We start from the raw sequence: 22,263 nt of genomic DNA, 5'->3' as shown, positions 1-22,263 counted from the left end.
ACAAGTTTTACTCACAATATAGTAATACAAAACAATACCCAATAAAAGTAAATTGGAAGTTGGTTCTTAATCTGCTACTTTAGATTATTTTAGACATGACCCAGAAAATGCCAGGCCACTTCCCTTAAGGACAGATTAAGCATCCCTATATGGATCCTAAAGAATAGTGAAAAACCTGGTAAGCATTTTTTTTCTTTTTCGTTTATCTATTTGCTGAGGACTGTAATCTGGTTTGGGATATAAACACAAGACTCCCATTGATATCAGTGGAAACTGCTTGTAATCCCAACCCATAATATGGCCCTTAGTATGTCTAATAATCAAGGGCCAGTTTGTGGCCAATCCTGTGCACTAGCGCAAGAAAATAGAAGAAGCATCAGGGATCCCCTTACTCAAGCAATGAACAACCAAGATTAGTAAGTGGGCCACATGAGTGGCCTTCCTTCATCTCAGTGTTCCTCTGGAGCCCCACACTTGTCTGCTCCACCCACTCTTTCCCAGCACATTCAGAGTACCATGAATCCACCTATTTGCGCTCTGTCCCTGCTCCTCACCCTTACTCCCAGAGCTTGAAAAGCTGCAAACAGCTGATTTGCAGCATTCCAGTTCTGGGAGGGAGTGGGAGGAGTGGGGACAGAGTGTAAATCAGCAGATTTGTAGTGCTTTGAAAGTGCTGGGAGGGGAGGAGTAGGAAGTGTGAGACTCCAGTGCCCTAGTGCGTGAGAGGTACATGGGGGAGGGAGGGAGGCCCAGTTCTCCTGAGCTGCAGGTTGCCCACCACTGCCTTACTCCCTTGTGCCGTTGCACTGTACCACCACTCCAGTGGGGAAACAAGATGTATAGAGCCATTACGTTTCTCACTTGTCTAGGTGGAGCCTTGGCCCTGCTTTCAGAGTACCTGTGAAATAGCGTATTGGGGAACGTACACTGTGGCTGACAGAGAGCTGTGGGGAGATGAGGAGAGTGATTGTGACTGAGACAAATTCTTCCTCCTGGGCTGCTTCAGGAACAATGTTATCAACACACTAAGGATCTAGTTCCACATTTTGTGTTTAAAATTCTTGTAGTTAACCTTTATGCTTGTTATCTCAATGTTTTTTGTCAATCAATTATAGTGTCCTGAAATTTGTGGCTGAGTTATGAACAATAATTGTCCTAGTTGTTTACTCTTTGCATGTGAAAAACTGAAGTATCTCTGTTCTTTCTCTACAAAACATTCTTCACCTTCTCAGATATTTTAAGATATTGGTATTGTATACCCTGTTTTTTTCTTAATGAAAAATAATTTAAAGCAGGATTATGGTAACTTTACTCACAATGGATATCTTGCTTCACTGAGTACAGCAGGACATAAGAATGGCCATCTAGCCCAGTAGCCTGTTTGCAGACAGTGGCTAGCACCAGGTGCCCCAGAGGGGGTGGACCGAAGACAATGATCAAGAGATTTGTCTCCTTCCATCCTTCTCCAGCCTCTGACAAACAGAGGCCAGGGACACCATTTCTATCCCCTGGCTAATAGCCTTTTATGGACCTAACCTCCATAAAATTATCTAGTTTCTCTTTAAACTCTGTTATTGTCCTATCCTTCTCTGGCAAGGAGTTCCACAGGTTGACTACGCGCTGTGTGAAGAAGAACTTTCTTTTATTAGTTTTAAACCTGCTATCCATTAACTTCATTTGGTGACCTCTAGTTCTTCTATTATGGGAACTAATACATAACTTTTCTTTATTTACTCTCTCCACACCACTTATAATTTTATATACCTTTATCATATCTCCCCTAGTCTCCTCTTTTCTAAACTGAAAAGTCCCAGTCGCTTTAACCTCTCTTCATATGGGACCCGTTCCAAACCCCTAATCATTTTAGTTGCCCTTTTCTGAGGCCAAAATATCTTTTTTGAGGTGAGGAGACTACATCTGTACACAGTATTCAAGATGTGGGCGTATCATAGTTTTATACAGGGGCAGTAAGATATTCTTTGTCTTATTTTCTATCCCTTTCTTAATAATTCCTAACATCCTATTTGCCTTTTTGACCGCCGCTACACAGTGTGTGGACGTTTTCAGAGAATTGTCCACGATAACTCCAAGATCTCTTTCCTGATTTGTCCAAATTAGCCCCCATCATACTGTACGTATAGTTAGGGTTATTTTTTCCAACGTGCATTACTTTATATTTATCCACATTAAATTTCATTTGCCATTTTGTTGCCCAATCACTCAGTTTGGTGAGATCTTTTTGAAGTTCTTTACAGTCTGCTTCTGTCTTGACTATCTTAAACAGTTTAGTATCATCCGCAAACTTTACTACCTCACTGCTTACCGCTTTCTCCAGATCATTTATGAATAAATTGAACAGGATTGGTCTCAGGACTGACCCTTGGGGGACAGCACTAGTTATCCCTCTCCATTCTGAAAATTTACCATTTATTTCTACCCTTTGTTTCCTGTCTTTTAACTAGTTCTCAGTCCATGAAAGGACCTTCCCTCTTATCCCATGACAATGTAATTTACACAAGAGCCTTTGGTAAGGGACCTTGTCAAAGGCTTACTGAAAATTTAAGTATACTATATCTACTGGATCCCCCTTGTCCGCATGTTTGTTAACCCCTTCAAAGAACTCTAATAGATTAGTAAGACATGATTTCTCTTTACAGAAACCATGTTGACTTTTGCCCAACAAATTATGTTCTTCTACATGCCTGACAATTTTATTCTTTACTATTATTTCGACTAATTTGTCCGGTACTGAAGTTAGACTTGCTAGTCTGTAATTGCCAAGATCACCTCTAGAGCCCTTTTAAAATATTGGTGTCACGTTAGCTACCATCCAGTCATTCGGTACGGAAGCCAATTTAAAGGATAGGTTACAAACCACAGATAATAGTTCAGCAATTTTCCATTTGAGTTCTTTTAGAACCCTTGGGTGAATGTCATCTGGTCCTGGTGATTTGTTAACATTAAGTTTTTCTATTTGTTCCAAAACCTCCTCTAATGACACTTCAATCCAGGACAGCTCCTCAGATTCATCACCCACAAAGGATGGTGCAGATTTGGGAATCTCCCTAACATCCTCAGCCGTGAAGACTGAAGCAAAGAAATCATGTAGTTTCTCCGCAATGGCTTTCTCGTCCTTGATTGCTCCTTTTATATCTCGATTGTCTAGGGGACCCACTGGTTTTTTAGCAGGCTTCCTGCTTCTAATGTACTTAAAAAACATTTTGCTATTTCTTTTTCAGTTTTTGGCTAGCTGTTCCTCAAAATCTTTTTTTGCTTTTCTTATTACATTTTTATACTTGATTTGACAGTGTTTATGTTCCTTTCTATTTATCTCACTAGGACTGGACTTCCACTTCGTGAAAGATGCCTTTTTTGTCCCTCACTGCTTCTTTTACAAGCTGGTTAAGCCACAGTAACTCTTTTTTAGGTCTCTTTACTATGTTTTTTTAATTTGGGGTATACATTTAATTTGGGCCTTTAAAAAGTTTCCATGCAGCTTGCAGGGATTTGGCTCTAGTCACTGTGCCTTTTAATTTCTGTTTAACTAACCTCCTCATTTTTGTGTAATTCCCCTTTTTGAAATTAAAAGCCAGAGTGCTGGACTGCTGAGGTGTTCTTCCCACCAAAGGAATGTTAAATGTTGTTATATTATGGTCACTATTCCCAAGCGGTCCTGTAATGGTTATCTCCTGGACCTGATCCTGCGCTCCACTCAGGACTAAATCGAGAATTGCCTCTCCCCTTGTGGCTTCCTGTACCAGCTGCTCCAAGAAGCAGTCTTTTAAGCCATTGAGAAATTTTATCTCTCCTTCTCTTCCTTAGGTGACATGTATCCAGTCAATATGGGGATAATTAAAATCTCCCATTATTATAGAGTTCTTTATTTTGGTAGCTTCTCTAATCTCCCTCAGCATTTCAATGTCAGTATTGCTGTCCTGGTCAGGTGGTCGATAATATATCCCTACTGCTAAATTCTTATTATTGGAGCATGGAATTACTATCCATGGCGATTCTATTGAACATGTTCATTCATTTAATATTTTTATTTAATTTGATTCTACATTATCTTTCACATACAGTGCCACTCCGCCACCCACACAGCCCGCTCTATCCTTCGATATATTTTATATCCCGGTATGATTGTGTCCCACAGATTTTTCTCATTCCACCAGGTTTCAGTGATGCCTATTATGTCAATCTCCTCCTTTAATACGAGGTATTCTTGTTTACCCATCTTATTAGTCAGACTCCTAGCATTTGTGTAGAAGCACTTTAAAAATTTGCCACTGTTTATTTGTCTTCCCTTCCCTGATGCATTGGCTTCCTTTATATGCGGTTGTTTGTCTGCTCTGGCCCATGGTTTGTCCTCTCCCGTCCTCTCTTTCTGACTACAGCTTAGAGAATCTCAATCAAAGGATTCTCCTCTAAGAGAAGTCTCCATCCGATTTACGTGCTTCTCCGCACCAATTGCAGACTAATTGAGGAGTTAAAGTTTTACTAGAAGGTAGTAAAGTACAATAAACTTCCGATAATCTGGCACCTTTAGGACCCAGGGGGTGCCGGATTATCAAATATGCCGGACTATCAGAAGGGGGGCTACGAGGAGTCTGGGATGGGGTGTGGGGGATGCTCTGCCCCAGGCGTCCCCGATTCAGCAGCTTCTGGTCAGTTTCTTTCAGCAGCAGCTGAATCGGGGACACCTGCAGCAGAGCAGCTGGGATGTTGCCAGATTGGTCCGGTAGCGCCGCCCCTCGGTGCTGCGAGACCAACCCGGCAGCACCCAAGCTGCTCTTGGGGACGCCTGGGGCAGCGCCTGCTCTTGGGGACGCCGAGGGGCGGCACTATGGGACCAACCCGGCAGCACCCCAGCTGCTCTGCCCCAGGCACCCCTATTTAGCCGCTGCTGAAACTGACCTACGGCTGATTCCAGGAAGCCCGGGGCAGAGCAGCTTTGCCCCGGGCTTCCCAGAGTCAGCTGCTGATCAGTTTCAGCAGTGGCTGAATAGGGGACGCCTGGGGCAGAGCAGCTGGGGTGCTGCCGGGTTGGTCTCGCAGCACCGAGGGGCGGTGCTACGGGACCAACCTGGCAGCACCCCAGCTGCTCTGCCTACAGGTTCTCCGATTCAGCTTCTGGTCAGTTTCAGCAGCGGCTGAATCGGGGAAGCCAGGCGCAGAGCAGGTCCAATTGTCCGGCTTCCCCGAGGGCTTCCGAGTTCCTGATGGTGCCGGACCATCAGGAGTGCCAGAGCATTGGATGCCGGACTAATGGAGTTTTACTGTACAGGTAGTCCCCGAGTTACGCGGATCCGACTTATGTCGGATCCGCAGTTACGAACTGGGATTTTCTCGCCCCGGAGGAGTCGAGCGGCGGGACACCTGGTCCCGCCGCCCGCCTCCTCTGGGGCGAGAAAAGCTGCTCCCCATCTCCCTGTTCTGCTGCGGGAGCCAGCAGACCAGGGAGACGGGGAGCAAAGCGGCGCAGGACCCGGGGCCGGACCCGCGGCCGCTTCCAGATCAGCAGCGGCTGAATCAGGACTCCTGGGGCTTAGCAGCTGGGGTGCTGCCGGGTTGGTCCAGTAGCGCCAAGGAGCGGTGCTGCGGGATCAACCGGCAGCGCCCCACCTGCTCGACCACAGGCCCCGGGCTTTGCTCCACATCTCCCTGGTCTGCTGGGGGGGGGCACTAGCTGCGTCCCCCCCCAGCAAACCAGGGAGACGCGGAGCAAAGCCGCGGAGTACCCGGGCCGGACCGCGGCGCTTCCAGATCAGCTGGAAGCGCCGCGGGTCGGGCCGGGTCCTGCGCGGCTTTGCTCAGCGCCTCCCTGGTCTGCAGACCAGGGAGACGCTGAACAAAGCCGCGGAGGACCCGGGCCGGACCACAGCGCTGATCTGGAAGCGCCGCGGTCCGGCCCGGGTCCTCCGCGGCTTTGCTCTGTGTCTCCCTGGTCTGCTGGGGGGGGACGCAGCTAGTGCCCCCCCCAGCAGACCAGGGTGATGTGGAGCAAAGCCCGGGGCCTGTGGTAGAGCAGGTGGGGCGCTGCCGGTTGGTCCCGCAGCACCGCTCCTTGGCGCTACTGGACCAACCCGGCAGCACCCATTTACTCCTTTTCCCATCCACATCACATATGTTTAATAATCATAAAAAGGAATGTTAAAGGATTGGGTCTGTAATAAGGTGATCAGTGATCCAGCCTAAGTGAAGTGAGATTAGAAACCATAATCTGGTTGATTTTACTCATTATAGAAGACAGTCCTGTCAGAGTGAAAAAAATGGATACAGGGAATGCTGCCAGTGTAGATTGTTTTGTTTGAGATGGGATAGTTAGGTTTAGCAATCATCTAGTTTCACCTTCTTTTTCCAAAGGCTCCATATTGTTCTGAGCTGTATTTCAGAGCTGGTTGTATGTAGCCTGTGAACCTCATGAATACTTGTCCTGGTGCTGCATCTCTTGAGGAACCTGTACTTATAAAGTGAGATTAATGTTTTCTTGATACTCTGAGCTCACTTTTACTACCCCTATGGTTAGGTATGTTAAAACAATTAACTGGTTAAACAAGAGTGCTTAACCAGTTAATTGTTTTAGTGTAGGCCCTGATGCCTAGCCTGCATTCAGCCTGGTTGTGGCCAAAGGGTCCCGGCATCTAGCCCTACTGGTCCTTAAGTGGCCAGGACTGTTCCAGCCCAGTGCAACTGGCTGCCGTCAGAATTCACTGGCCAAGACCAGTTAACCAGTAAGCATAGTGGTAAGCATACTGGTAAGCATGAGTATTACCGGTATGCTTACTGGTTAACCCTTTAACATCCCTACCTGTGGTATGTTGTCATTGGTCCATAAAACTTTAAAATAAGGTCACTATTGTTAATTGCACTTTCACAAGTAGACTTCATGAAAAGCTAGTCTTGGCTTATGTTGGAAGTGCCACCAAAAACATTAGCCTCCAACATTAACTCATAGGCTGTGTTTACACTGCAGAGATTTTCTTGGATACCAGAGGTATCCCAGAAAAGCTCTACCGCATCCAAGGAATGCATCTACTTTTTCAGAACAGTTTCCGAAAAAGCGGATATGTTCTTTCAACATCCCTGTATTCTTCATTGTATGAGGAATAAGGGATGTTCCAAAAGAGGAGGGTTTTCCGAAATCTGGCCCCATGTAGATGGGCTAAATTTCGGAAAAGCTTCTTCCAGAAAAAAAAAAGCGGAAAAAGATACACAAATTGCGGTTTGCATTTTGAATATCTTTTCCAATATAACTCTGTAGTCTAGACATAGCCATAGTCTTTAATATTTAAAATAATATCGAGGGAAATATATGTTGAAAAAAAGCTGTTTACTTTCTTTAATTTCAGTTTTTAGAAATAAAAAATCAATGTTATAATTACAATGAGACACTCCAAATTGGATGATATGATGTCATATTGACATAGTAAAGTGTTATTACTATATATAATTGCTATATATATTACTTTCCTTAATTTCATTTTTTCACATAAGCATGCAATAGTTACTTTAGTGTTTCTGATCATGAGTGGAGGAGAGGTGGCTGCATATGGGAAGAAAAATGGTCCATTAAACTACATCTGTTAAGATGTGGACAACACTATGAGCTTGAGGGGGGAAAACAGTCCTACACTAATAAATAATACATACTACATTGTGAGGTTGCTTCCAATACCCTAAAACTGTACAAATATAACGAAAAAGGGAATCAGCAGCAACTGTGCTATGTTGTACCTTTAGAGTTAGCACAATGTGATGTGCAAAGGAACCTAATCCTATGAAACATTGTGTGCTGTGCTATGAATAGGGAATAGACAGTAACTATCAATCTAGCCTACCACTGGATGGCATCTTTGTTCCACAGAATTACTACTGAAAATCCATTGATCTGAAGTGAACAGTTGACTTTTATGGGAAACAGTTAAAAAACAGTTTGCAAGTGTTTTTGGTCATATTTCTCACTTAACATATCCAAAACTACTCTACCCTCCATTCAATAATTCTTAAAAAATTTAAAAAAAAATAAAAAAAATTAGAAACTGTCATTAGATTGTAAAACACCACTCACCAATTATTATTAAAATTTGCTTCTGCCTTTCCTGTAATATTTTATTCTCCGCTTAGCAGGGATGTGAATGGGTAACCGGTTTAATGGGTTACCCAGTAAGCATTACCTCATCACCAGCCCCGCAGTGGGCCGGGAGCAGAAGCCGGCTGTCCTGCACATAGAAGAGCTGAGAGCAGGAAAGGCAGCCCTATGCTCGGGGCTAATTGCTCCTGCTGCTGTCCTCCCATCATGGGACCCTGCTTAATTGGTTAACCGATTAAACCTAAGGTTTAACGGATTAACTGATTAACCAGGATTTTACATCCCTACTTCACAGATATTAATAATACATTATCAAATAAAATACAAGAAAATGATTCTGTTGAGGGGTTCTCATGATGAAATAAACTATTAGCAATGTTGAAATGCTCTTGATAATATCACTGAAAGTTTTCAGAAAAAAATAGTTTGACGCCAATTGTAGCCTGTTTTATTTTGTTAATAATGTTTAGAATCTAATCATTTATTTAAATGTGTATATTTTTTAAAAAATTAGGTGGCAAAAGTACCATGCAAAAGTGGGAGCAAGAACTTAGTGTAGCTCTACCAGATAAATAAAAATATGAAGGATAAACTTCTTTAAACTTAACATTTTACTTTTTGTGACATTTATACATTATCTCTGCAATTTTGCAGAAAGGGTTTAAGGCAGTGAATGTTTTCAGCAGTACAGTGACTCACGGTGGCGTTACAGCAATAAGAATATGTATTTTTAAATTGGTGTGGTGGGACCACATTGTTTTCTTTTTTGCAGCTTTACAGCTATATCTACTAGGGATGTTAGATATTGGGTAGTTGAAGAGTCAAGTAACTGCATGAATTTTTATCAGTTACTTGACTATTCTATAGTCCCCGGTAGGGATGTAAGTGAGTTGACTTGACAGTCACTTCCCTCCCCTCCGCTGCCTCTGTCAGAGAGAGGCAGCAAGGTGGGGGGAGGGCGCAGGAGCTGGTGGAAACTGGTAAAAGTGGCTCCCCCCAGAAGCATCTCTGTTAAGGTGGAGCAGGGGAGGCAGAGGCACAGCGGGAAACAGTGCAAGCAGGGACTGAAGCAGTCCCAGCTCACAGTTCCCACTGCAGGCCCTCCTGCATTTTGAAATGAACAAGAGCCTTCTGGGGCTTTTGTACATTTCAAAAGCAGAAGTGCTGCAGGGAGCACAAGGTGAGCAGAAACTCAAGCAGAGAAACTGTGCTCTGTATGGTGTCCCCCGCTTGCTGCCTCTTATAGAGGCAGCAAGGGGTTGGGACAGGAGCTGGTGCTGGGATGAGTCGGCTTAAAAGCCGGTTCCCTTCAGCACTGTATCTGGGGTATGGCTTCCCCCCATCCCCCCGGTGCCTCTATCAGAGGCAGGGGGGGGGGGGTGTGGAGATGGGGACACTTCTGTGAAGCAGCCTCTGTTCACAAGGGACCCAGTGGGAAGCTAGGCCCCCTGCGGACAGGGGCTGTTGCCACCAAGCAACCCCTGTTCGTGGTGACCAGGGTTGGTATAGAGGCAGCAGAATGTGGTGGCAGCAGCCCCTGTCTGCCGGGGGCCCAAGATCCCTGTGGACAGAGGCTGCTCTGCCTCCCACAAGCAGCCTCTGTTTGTGGCAAGTCTGGGCCCACCACAGATAGAGATTGCTTTGGCAGCAGCCTCCGTCTGTGGGGGGTCCGAGCTTCCTGCGGACAGAGGCTGCACCTCACTGTTTACCACATTTTTCTAAATCATATGTTGAATCAGACTGATCCCAGTACAGACCACTGGGGGACACCAACATTTACCCCCCCCCATTGTGAAAAATGACCATTTAGTCATACCCCTTGTTTCCCATTGTAGTATGGTACCTCCTGCTGGTCTCTTCAGGAATTAGCTCTTCCAGCCCTGGAGCACCCTCTGTTGACTGGTGTCTCACTCTCAGCTACCTATCTTCTGCGCTTCTTCAGGCTCCATTTCAATTCTGGCTCATGGTGCCCTTTCCTCACATTACTGACCTACAGCAGTGTCCCCACATTCTGGGGTCCTCCCCTCCCAGGAAACCCCAAGCCCCTATATCTACCTTTACTCAATGACCCACTTCCAGTCATCATCTAGCCCCTGGAGTCTGAAATGGCCACTCATCATTGGCATCATTGGCTGCCTCTTCCTGCCCTGGCTGGCTCCCTGCAGCCTTAGTACACCTAAGGCCCCTAAATCAGGCCCGCAGCCTGGGAGTTGGGTCAGACCAAAGCTCTCTAGCTCTACCTACCTTTCCCCAGCACTGTTCTGTCTCGGGTACCCTCTCTAACTTTCCAGGCAGCCAGGACCCTCCTACTCCACACTTGGAGCAAGAGTGAATGCCTTTATAGGCCCAGCCTGGCTTTGATTGGCTGGCTGCTCCCTGCCCTAATTGGTCAGAGTTGTGAAAGCCTCCTCTGGCTTGTCTGCAGTCCTTTCCCTTCTGGAGTGGGCTACAGAAGCACTACACCAGTGGTCCCCAACCTTTTGTGGCTGCCAGATGCCCGGGGGCTGGGCCACCAATGTGGCGCGGGGACACCCATATGCCGAGTGCCCGGTGCCAGAGCCACCCATGCACTGCACTCCCGGGGCCGGCGCCACTCCTGTGCTGCACATCCAGGGGTGGGGCTGCCCATACGCCACATGCTTGGGTCCAGTGCCACTTCTGTGCTGCGTGCCCAGGGGTGGGGACGCCCATACGCCGCATGCCCAGGTCTGGTGCTGATCCTATGCTATGTGCCCAGGGGCGGGGACGCTCATACGCCGCGGGCCCGGGGGCGGGGCCGCCCATGTGCTGCGCGCCCTGGGCTGGCACTGCCCCCAATCACTCGGCGAGCTCATAGAAATGGCCTGGCGGGTGCCATGGCGCCCACGGGCACCGCATTGGGGACCACTGCACTACACACCCTCTCCCTCAAATCACCCATGGAAGGAATTTTCAACTGCAGCTTTTCTCTGAGCTTGGTTTGCAGGAGGCTCCACTCCTGTGGTAGGCTCTCCACACTCAGTTTCCCTGTCTCTCTGCTCTGTTGAGTAGCTCTTTATAACAAGGTTGCCCCAGAAAACTGTTCTCTGATTGGCCCCCAGTGAGCCCTTTCCTGATTGGAAGGTGTTTGCACAGGCATCCTACAGCCTGCTTTAACCCCTTCCTTGCAGGAGTCGTGTAGCTGCCCCACTACACTTATCTTTTAATCAGTTACTAGTCCATGAGAGGACCTTCCCTTTTTCCCTATGACAGCTTAGTGTGCTTAAGAGGCATTGGTGATGGACCTTGTCAAAAGCTGTTTGAAAATCTAATTACACGATATCCGCTGGTTCCCCCTTGTCCACATGCTTGTTGATCCCCTTGAAGAATTCTAATATATTGGTGAGACATGATTTCCCTTTACAAAAACCATGTTTACTCTTCCCCAACAAATCAAGTCCATCTATGTGTCTGACAGTTTTGTTCTTTACTGTTGTTTCAACCAGTTGGCCCACTGCTGAAGTCAAGTTAACTAGATTGTAATTGCCAGGATTGCCTCTGGAGCCTTTTTTAAAAATTGGCATCACATACCTCCAATCATCCGGTACAAAAGTAGATTTAAATGGTAGATTACACACCATAGTTAGTAGTTCTGCAATTTCATATTTGAATTCCTTCAGAACTCTTCAATGAATACCATCTGGTTCTGATGACTTATTACTGTTTAATTTATCAATTTGTTCCAAGTCTCCTCTCAAATGACATTTCAATCTGGAAGAGTTCTCAAAGTTGTCACCTAAAAAGAATGGCTCTAGGTTTGTGAATCTCCTTCATCCTTAGCCAAGAAGACCAAAGCAAAGAATTAATTTAGTTTCTCCATAATGGCTATACTGCCCTTGAATGCTTCTTTAGCATCTCATTTGTCTAATGGCCCCACAGGTTGTTCAGCAGGCTTCCTGCTTCTGATGTAGTTAAAAAAATTGCTGTTACTTTTTGAGTTTTTAGCTATCTGTACTTTAAATTATTTTCTGAATTTGACAGAATTTATGCTCCTTTCTATTCTCCTCACTAAGATTTAGCTTCCACATTTTTAAAGGATTTTTTTTTTGCCTCTCACTGCTACTTTTACTTTGTTGTTTAGCCATGGTGGCACTTTTTTGGTTCTCTTACTATGTTTTAATTTTGGATATACATTTAAGTCATTGGTTCTCAAACTTTTTGGCCTATGGCCCACCTGACTCAATGCAAATCTTTCCATAGACCATGAGTTGCTAATGGAAACTCACTGTTAATTACATAATTACACTCCAGCCATTTTGCTAGTGCTTCAACTAGGGAGAACAGTTTAATTTAACAAGTAAGAAAGGAAATATTAATATAAATTATTAAACAGATTAAGAGCTTTAACTTTCTCATGTTAGTTTATCAAACTTCATTTTAAATAAAGTAAAATTTTAATTTATGTCCAAAACAAAAAGTTCCTGTGTTTTCTTTATTTATGGCAGGGGTGGGGAACCTTTTTTGGATCAGAGGCTACGGACCCACAGAAAAATCAGCTGGGGACCACACAAAAAAAACCCTCCAAAAATCCCCAACCCTCATTGATGTGGCCCCCAACTGACATTCTTCACTCTTCTGGCACTCTAGCCCCACCTGGGGAGGGATAGGGACAGAGAGGACTGACATTCAGGGCTTCCCATTGGCCAGATTAACTCTTCTGTGGTTCCTGGGCCCATTCTGGGGTTGGGATAATAATGAGGGGTTCATTGTGCAGGACAGGGCTGCCTGTGGGCAAGAGGTGAGGTGCAGGAGGGGGTAAAGGTGCAAGGTCTGGGTGGGAGGTGGGGTGCAGGAGCAAGATGGGAGTGGGGTGTTTGTCCAGGAGGAGATAGCAAGAACAAGGGAAGGTGCAGTATGTGGCCAGGAGGGAGGGTGCAGGAGCAGGCTGGGGGCGGATAGGGTGTCTGGCTGGGGGGAGGGTGTCTGGCTAGGGCAGGAAGTGCAGAAACAGGCTTGGATGGGGGGTTTTGGCAGGGGGAGAAGGGGTATATGAAGAGTTTGCACATGGAAGGTCACTTATTTGCCTTTGCACCCCATACCAGTCCCAGGCACTGTGTAACATGGTCTCCCGCTGCTGGCCGAATGAGGGGGAGCAGTTTTTCTCTATGAGACGGATTGCACAGCAAGGCTTGGGGCTTTCTGACCTGCCCCCCAGCAGGAAGCCGGCACTGGTGCTCTAACCTAGCGGGAGAGGGATGAGGAGGCTGGAGTGCCAGCATGGGCTCCCTGCTGTGGGGAAAATGGGGAGAGGCTGAGCTTGAGCCATGGACCACTGTTTGAGAACCACTGATTTAAGTTGAACCTCTTTTATGGTGTCTAAAAAGTTTCCATGCAACTTTCAGAAATTTCAGTGTACCTTTAATTTTCTGTTTAACTGATCTCATTTTTGGGTAAGTTCCCCTTTTGGGAATGGGGCTGCTATGGTGTTTTCCCTGTCATAGGGATGTAAAATTCAATTATATTATTGTCACTAATACCATCCAGTTTAGCTAAATTCACGTCTTTGACCAGATCTTGTGCTTGAGTTAGGACTAAATCAAGAATTGCCTCTCCTCTTGTGGGTTCCAGGACTAGCTGCTCCAAGAAATTTGGTCTCTGCATTTTATCTTGAGGTGATTTTTATCAAGTCAGTGTGGGGATAGTTGAAATCCTCCATTACCATTGAGTTTTTTATTGTAAAATATCTTCTCTAATTTCCCTGAGCATTTCATAGTCACTATCACCATCTTGGTCAGGTGGTCAGTAATGTATACCTACTGCCTGCTATATTCTTATTATTAGAGCATGGAATTGCCATTCATAGAGATTCTGTGTTATAGTTTGGTTCATTTAAGATTTTTATTTAATTTGATTGTGTGTTTTTTTTTTCACATACCATGCCACTGCCCCATGAATACAACCCGTTCTGTCCTTCTGATATATGTTGTGCCTTGGTAATACTGTGTTCCATTGATTATCTTCATTCCACCAAGTTTCTATGATGCCTGTTTGTATCAATGTCCTCATTTAATATGAGCCTCTCTAGTTCACTCATAGAATTATTTAGATTTCTAGCAATGGTATATTAAAGCACTTTAAACATGTGTCATTTTTTAGCTGTCTGCCATTAGATGAATTGAATGGGACTCTTTCATTTGATAGTCTCTGATCAGATCCTGCCTGTATTTTATCATTTTCCATTCACTCCTCCTTAGCAGGACACGGGGGGGGGGGGAGACACTGACAGAATTGCTGGAACCCTGGGCAAGGTGTGTGTGGGGATGGGTTAGCTCCACACTCCCAGAAAAGGTGGGGCCTTAGGTGGAAGGGGTGGGGCTGGAGGCTAGTCTCCCCACACCAGACCTTCAGGACTTCCCGGCATGCACCGCCCAGGACTCTGATGGTGATCAGCAGTGTTAGCAGTCTGATCCTTTTTTAATAGAAAGGCTCCAGGAAGTTACCCTCTTTTCCCCTCCCTCATTGGCAGGCCTGCCAGAGCATAGAGAATCTCCATGAATAGACCCTCCCTAAGGGATGTCTCATTCCAAACCAGGTGCTACTCCGCAGTTCTTGGCTTTCTACCTGCCTTTAATTTAAAAACTGCTCTATGATCTTTTTAATTTTAAAGAACATTGGCAGAGCATAGAGTTAGTGGAGCATTACTCTGCTGTTATCCATGCCATATCTGTTTTGTGAGTCAATGGGATTTTTGGAAGTTAGAGTTTCTTATACCTTCCATAAGCACTAACTTCAATAGATAAACATGGAAGTAAAAGTTCTTTGAAAAATGATTTACTTTGCAAGGTTTATTTGACTGTGTTATTGACTCATAGACTCATAGACCTTAAGGTCAGAAGGGACCATTATGTTCATCTAGTCTGACCCCCTGCACAATGCAGGCCACAGAATCTCACCCACCCCCTCCTAGAATAATCCTCTCACCTATATTGAAGCCTTCAAATAGTTTGAAGACCCCAAGATGCAGAGAATCCTCCAGCTATGATCTGTACCCCAGGCTACAGTGGAAGGCGAAAAACCTCCAGGGCCTCTGCCAATCTACCCTGGAGGAAAATTCCTTCCCGACCCCAAATATGGCGATCAGCTAAACCCTGAGCATGTGGGCAAGACTTACCGTCAGACACCCAGAAAGTTCTCTATAGTAACTCCTATCATCCCTCCATTGACCTATTTACCACTGATAATGAATGGTCAATTAGTTACCAAGATCATGTTATCTCATCAAACCATCCCCTTCATAAACCCATCTAGTTTAACCTTGAAGACAGATAGATCTTTTGCCCCCACTACTTCCCTTGGAAGGCCATTCCAGAACTTCACTCCTCTAATGGTTAGAAACCTTAGTCTAATCTCAAGTCTAAACTTCCTACTAGCCAGCTTATATCCTTTTGTTCTTGTGTCCACATTGGTATTAAGCTTGAATAATTCCTCTCCCTCCCTGGTATTTATCCTGCTAATATATTTAAAGAGAGCAATCACGTCCCCCCTCAGCCTTCTTTTGGTTAAGGTAAACAAGCCAAGCTCCTTGAGTCTCCTTTCATAAGACAGGGTTTCCATTCCTCGGATCATCCTAGTGATGATATCTTTATATGATATCTTGATATCATCCTAGTGATGATATTGAGACTGATATCTTTAGGCTTCTTCACTTGGAAAATTCACATGTAGATTTTACTTTTTTCTTGTCAATTGTACATTTTAAAAATCACAATTTTGAGTTTTGCTGTTACTGTAGCTTCAAAAACTACTATATAGAAAGAATGCTAATAGGACTCATATTATGTAAAAATGATTTTCACTTATTGTTAAAGCATAGCAAGGTAAATAGTTCAGTTCCTGCTTACTATTAGGAGTCAGGGGCAAGGAGGAACATGGATAGAACGTTAAAGGAAGAAGAAATGAGCGTTCTCAAAAGCGAATAATTCTAGGGAAAGGGCTGTTTCCTACAATTATGTTTTATCTTGAAAGTTCTGCCAATTATTATTTGCCTGTATGTCATAGAGCATAAACTTTGTGGGAAATAAGGAGTTATTTTTCTATTTTATTCTGTTAGAATGAATGTTTGATGGAGGTGAAACTGTCCCTCAAAGACCAAATGCTGGGATCACAGATATATATTATCATAGGTCCTGGTTGAACTGAATGTGATGACACTGGCTATATGTCGATAGAATAGTAGACATAATATAATTTATGGTTGCAAGATGCTTTCAAAATCCCACATTTATCATAATCATTTGGGAAAACACTGATAATGGTGTCAGCATTTATGTGTTTGCATTTCGCTTGTTAGGGTACACTACACAGTTATTTTGGAATAAGTTATTCTGGAATAGTTATTCTGAAATAGCTTATTTCGAAATAGCACATCTACACTGCAGGGAAACCTCAAAATTAGTCCAAGGCAGGCTTCTCTAACGTAGACATGCTATCTCGATTTAGAGCCCCAGAAGACACAGGGGAGGAGTACTTTAGAATGGCTCTGGTTCAAATATCTAAAAGGGTGTCACAAGAAGGAAGGAGAAAATTTGTTCCTCTTGGTTTCTGAGGACAGGACAAGGAGTAATGGGCTTAAAGTGCAGCAGGGGAAGTTTAGATTGGACATTAGGAAAAAATTCCTAACTGTCAGGGTGGTCAAATATTGGAATAAATTGCCAAGGGAGGTGGTGGGATCTCCCTCTCTGGAGATATTTAAGAACAGGTTAGATAGACATCTGTCAGGGATGGTGTAGGTGGAGCTTGGTCCTGCCTTGAGGGCGGGGGGTTGGACTCGATGACCTCTTGAGGTCCCTTCCAGTCCTATGATTCTATGATTCTATTGTTAGGGGCTATTTCAAAATAGCAGCAGTAGAGTATCTGCACACGCCTTATTTCGAAATAGCTATTTCAGAAAAGGTGTTATTCCACGAAGAATTAGGTTTACAGATTTCGGAATAAGATGTCCGTTATTTCAAAATTATTTTGAAATAACGGAATGGCTGTGTAGATGCTCGCATTGTTGTTTCAAAATAATGCTAGTTATCTCGAAATAACGGTGCAGTGTAGACACACCCTCAGAGACTGTGGGCTTGTTATATATATATGTGGTGTTCATTAGTTGTAATGAACTATTCATTAGTTGAGATCCGTTTCTGTAAGAATGACCATTGGTCTTTTTCTTCCTTGGTGAATTCCGGAGTCTTATTTAGGCATTCATGTATGGCATCTTTGTAAGTTAGTGCTTTATTTTCATTAACTACACAAGCCAGTAAACTTACACAGATTTGTAGTATGGTCAGCACTTGTGTTTTAACTCTAATTGGAGATCTGGGCTTCCAGCCTATTTGTTCTAGCTTTGTTTACTATCCATACTTATTTATCTAACTATGTGTTCATGTTTGTGATTATCTTCGCATGGTCCAATTTTCAGCTAAGCTCATGTGACTGTCAGAAATGGATCTTCAGTCTCATGTGATCTTGTTTAGCTTCTCTAAAGTGGTGCCAATTCCATCAAAAGCATTAAGGTTTTTAGGATAAATTTTTTGGGGTGGTTTTTTACTTTTTTCTTTGGCATTTTTGTGAGATTTCTTGTTTTCAGTATTAATAGCAGTATCTCTTGAACCTTGAGCAATTTGAAATAATGTGTTTTGGTTTCATTGTCTGTGGGTTTTTTGTTTGTTTATTATTATTGTAGATTGACCCCCTACTTCCAAATCATCAGCATGCAGGGAAGACCGAGCACCTTGTGGTCTGTGGTCACCACTAACCTAGTACAGCTGGCCACATAGTAGACATTGCTATCCATATTTTTCATTGATTTCCAGTCCAAGGAAGGGTGCTCAGCTGTTCTTGCTGTACACAAATCATACCACATTGATAGTTGAAGCTGAGTGGTCAAAGATATTTGTTCCATTAAGTCAGGGTGGGGAAACTAATGCCCTGGGGCCAGATATGCAACCTCTGGCTTGCCTGTATCTGGCCCAGGAGGCTTTGGGCTCCCCATCCCCAGCATTGTGGGGTGGTTTTTATAGTTTCTCATTTGTGTGCTGTCCCTGACTCATTTTTCTGTGGGTCAGTGGCCCCTGACCCAAATAAGGTTCCTACCTGTGCATTAAGTGGTTTCTGAGTTTTGGGTATTTCATGATAAAGCAGAGCTTGGTGTTGTGCCGATAAGCTGGCCTAGATTCCCTCTTCTGATCAGGAGCATTGCATGATTATTCCCTTTAAGGGAGGCAATTAATTTATAGATGTTAATGTATCCATGCAAAATTATCTTTTGTTTATGCTTTTGTTATAGAGATGACGATGACATCAATGATGTTGCTTCTATGGCTGGAGTTAACCTTAATGAAGAGAGTGCCCGAATTATGGCAGCCAACTCTGACTTGGTTGGAACCCAGATACAGTCTTGTAAAGATGAACCTTTTCTTGCTGCTATCCCTTTACATAAACGAATACTAGAAATGGGTGAGGAGCATGTCATTTGCTTTCAGAAGTATTGCCTTTGGAGCAGATCCATTTTAGTCAGTGTCATGATACAGTGTAGCGTCCAGCATGATATAATGAAAGTTCTATAAGTATTTCCATTATGTGTCCATATTTCATTAGGAAAGTATCTTTGCTGTCTCAAAATGTATCAAAATGACACTTTGGTATTATAATCTATTTGAGGATCCTTTATACTCCTTGCAAACGTTATTGAAATAATCCTTCCATTGTAACATCCTTTTACATACTTGAAAACTGCTAGCATGTCCCCCCTCAGTCTTCACTTTTCTAAACTAAACAGGCCCAATTCTTTCAGTTTTCCCTCATAGGTCATGTTTGCTAGACCTTTTATCATTTTTGTTGCTCTTCTCTGGATCTTCTCCAATTTCTCTACATCTTTCTTGAAATGTGGTGCCCAGAACTGGGCACAGTACTCCAACTGGGGCCTAATCAGCACACAGTAGAAGAATGACTTTTCGTGTCTTGTTAACAAAACACTCCTGTTAGCGCATCCCATAATCATTGCTTTTTTTTGCAAGTATCACACTGTTGACTCATGTTTAACTTGTAGTGTTCCACGACCTCTAAATCCCTTTCAGCAGAACTCCTTCCTAGACAATCATTTCCCATTCTCAGATGTTGCACATGACCAAGATGAAGCACAGAGAGGTTAGTGACTTGCCCAAGGTCTTGGCAGATGTCTGAGAGTGAATCAAGAATAGAATCCAGATTTCCTACTTTCCCACTTCTGTGGTTTAGAAGACAAGTGATTATCTGGATATATTTTTGTTAAATGTGTTAATCCAGGTATTAACATCTGTAACTATTTTAAAAATTTATGGTATTTTTGCTTTGATATAAATAAAATAGATTATGTTTTTACTTACAGTTGGGCCTGAATGTTAATAGTTATTTTGAGAATTAAAAAAAAATTAAACACTCAATAGTAACATTTAAAAAGTGACAAATAATTATGCTCAGTATTTATTTTCTGTAACTCTGACTGAAGTATGAACTAGGTTAAATGTATGGCCACATAAAATTAAAAAAGGTCAGAAAAACTAAATTTTATTTTGACTTAAAAGCCACAAAGTTTAAATATTATTAACTTTCAATGACACTTGGGTTCTTTAATGCCCAGGTCATCTTTGAAATGGGATTTAGGCTCTTATTTTACTTCTGTGGCTTTGGAAATTTTACCTGTAATGTCATACTTAATAAGTTCAGTATAAATTTATGGAAACCCTTTTACAATATAACATGCCCTCATCTTACAAAGACCTATTCATGTTCTTTGTTTTACACACTGTAAGTAGTCCCTTTGCAGTACTGAGGCCATAGTGGGAAAATAAATGCATGTAAACCCATAATTATTTTAGTCCAGTGACCTTATGATGATGTCATCATATGAAGTTACGATGAGAAAATATTAGTGCAATATTTTTGGAATTTGGTGGTTGCTCTCTGAGGTTAAGAAGTGCACACGCTATTGGTTCAGGTCTTGGGAAGAACCGTTATGAGGCCTGCTTTCATTATACCATATATTGATGTGACAGGACAACAACAAGCAAAGAAAATTAGACTAAAAACTGTATGAAAATAGTTGGAAAGTCACTAATAAAGTTGCCATGCAAACCTTAATTAATTCTTCTGGGTGTAACAATTGCAGCCCAACATGGAGTTATAATTTGAAGTGTAGGGCTTAGAAGGCTCTGTACATAGTTTGAGAGCCACAGAGCACTGTTCACCATTTGCCTTTTGGGGTTTGCTCCTCAGAGGAGCAAATCCCTGTGGCTGTTTTTTGAAACTTTATTGGCTTTGATAACAGAAAATGAAACTTTCAAAGCTTTTAAAAGCAGCCACAGGGATTTGCTTCTCAAAAGCAGTGAATCCAAGAGAATGGTCGCTTCTAGTGAGCTCTTGCTGCTGTTTCTAGAGCTTTATTTTGGCTTTATATAAAGTCTTTTGTAGTTTTGAAAGTGGCTTTGGGGTTCACTAGTGGCTACTATTTAGTATCCATGGCTCTTGAGGAGAGAATTCCTGCAGCTGAGTTTGAAGCTTTAAAGGCTTTGTTTTCACTGTGTGTGGCCAGATTTTGTTGATCTCACAGGACCACACAAAATTCCGTAGTTTGTGCTATTGGGTACTTAAAGTAATGGGATTGTATGAGTATCACAAAATTCAGTCTTACCATATGTTGGTATGCTTAAGCGCCCAAGGACTACACAAAAGAAACTGTCATATTCTAAGACTCCTTAGAAAAAGGAAAATCTCAATTAAGTGGGGTCACTATTATCTTGTTTTTGTATTAGGGCTATATATAAACAAGGTAAAATACACTTTTTTCTTGTATTAATGTATCTGAACATGGCTAAAAATTGGGAGTTTTTTCCAGCTTGAAAGATTTTCATATTTACTAATCACTTTAGTATTTAGGGCACCTTTCTAATGTTCCAGTAAAAGAAAGAACTGTGGTATGTACAGTATCAGGAAACTGCTATTCACTGGTGCCTCAGAAGCTGGTTCTTTCAAGTTTTCTGTAGTATTAATCCCCTTCTCTCTCATCTCTGAGCAAGAGCTCTGAAGAGAAACTCAGTAGTGTTCCCCAAAGGATGTTTCAGAGATTGTGCTTCCATTCACCAGAGTCAGAATATAAACTGCTAAAGTGAGAGCAGATGCTATGCAGTCTTTGGCAGTTACCACCAGCCAAATGCCTCAAAGTTATAGTAAAAAAGAGGTTTCTTTTAAAAATATTGTATATTCTTATCTCTACAGTAACTTGGCAGCATTATAGTCCATAGTTTATTTCAAATATAAATATTATCAATCCTTCCAAATACAAGAAATAGTTGAAAGGTGCATTAATACAAAGACACTAGATCATTGCCTAAATTACTTTGTTGTCTAGCTTTGTGTCTTATCATCTTTGGCTCACAATTGTTGCCTTTTGTTCATCTAAGAAGGCAAAGATTTTGATTGTTTCAACCTCCATCTTGATTCAAAGTCAAGAATGAATGTTTTTGCACCAGGCAATGTGTTTTGTTGCTGCTCTGCCCAGCATCATAAAGCAGTACACAGTGGCACACACAATACTCTGCCTTTTTCTTTTTGGAGAAGCTATAATTTTCTTTGTGCTTGCTGCTGCTGTATGTTTTTATTTGACAGACCCTTTTGCTTGCTCCATTAGCACACCTGGTAGTGTTTCCTTGAGGAGCCAAGAAAGGTTGATAAGCCCCACACCATAGCTGCAATTACCCAGTAAATAATAGTGAAAGTTCCTGGCTCTTAAATTAATTTACGTTTGGAAGAGAACACAGAAAAATAAGCTTGGATCATTTGTGCTTGTTTGTTTGTTTTTTCATTTTTAGTTACTCTTTGACTAGTTTTTTGTGGATGGGGACTATTTCTTAGCTGTATTAGCTTTTAAACAGTAGCTGTTAGGTGAACATTCTTTGAATTGAGTTTCCATTGTGCAATAAACACAAAATAGAAAGGCAGCACCACAATACTTGGGTATGTCTACACTAGGAAATTATTTTGAAATTAGTAAAATTGAAATAATAACTCCCGGAATAACAATCAGAATAGCATATCCATACTATGGGGAAGTGTCAGAATTATTTCAAAATAATGTGTCCACCCTGATTGGAGCCTGCCTCAGACTTAAAGCCCCCTGAAGCACTTCGGGGAGG

The 22,263-nt window shown here is 42.9% G+C and overlaps 1 protein-coding gene across 2 annotated transcripts in view; it reads left to right on the top strand.

The window, feature by feature from the left end:
• The window catches only part of LOC102463045 (transcription initiation factor TFIID subunit 4-like), a 274,416-nt gene that overhangs the window by 66,399 nt on the left and 185,754 nt on the right, over positions 1-22,263 (top strand). For both annotated transcript variants that reach the window (XM_075940091.2, XM_075940090.2), the window contains exon 10: positions 18,381-18,550. In XM_075940091.2, coding sequence (XP_075796206.1) covers positions 18,381-18,550 — 170 coding nt within the window. The remainder of the gene's footprint in view (positions 1-18,380; positions 18,551-22,263) is intronic.

Source organism: Pelodiscus sinensis, chromosome 12 (genome assembly GCF_052426305.1).
Source record: "Pelodiscus sinensis isolate ZL-2025 chromosome 12, ASM5242630v1, whole genome shotgun sequence".
NCBI lineage: Eukaryota > Metazoa > Chordata > Testudines > Trionychidae > Pelodiscus > Pelodiscus sinensis.
This window is presented reverse-complemented; position numbering and strand designations above follow the sequence as displayed.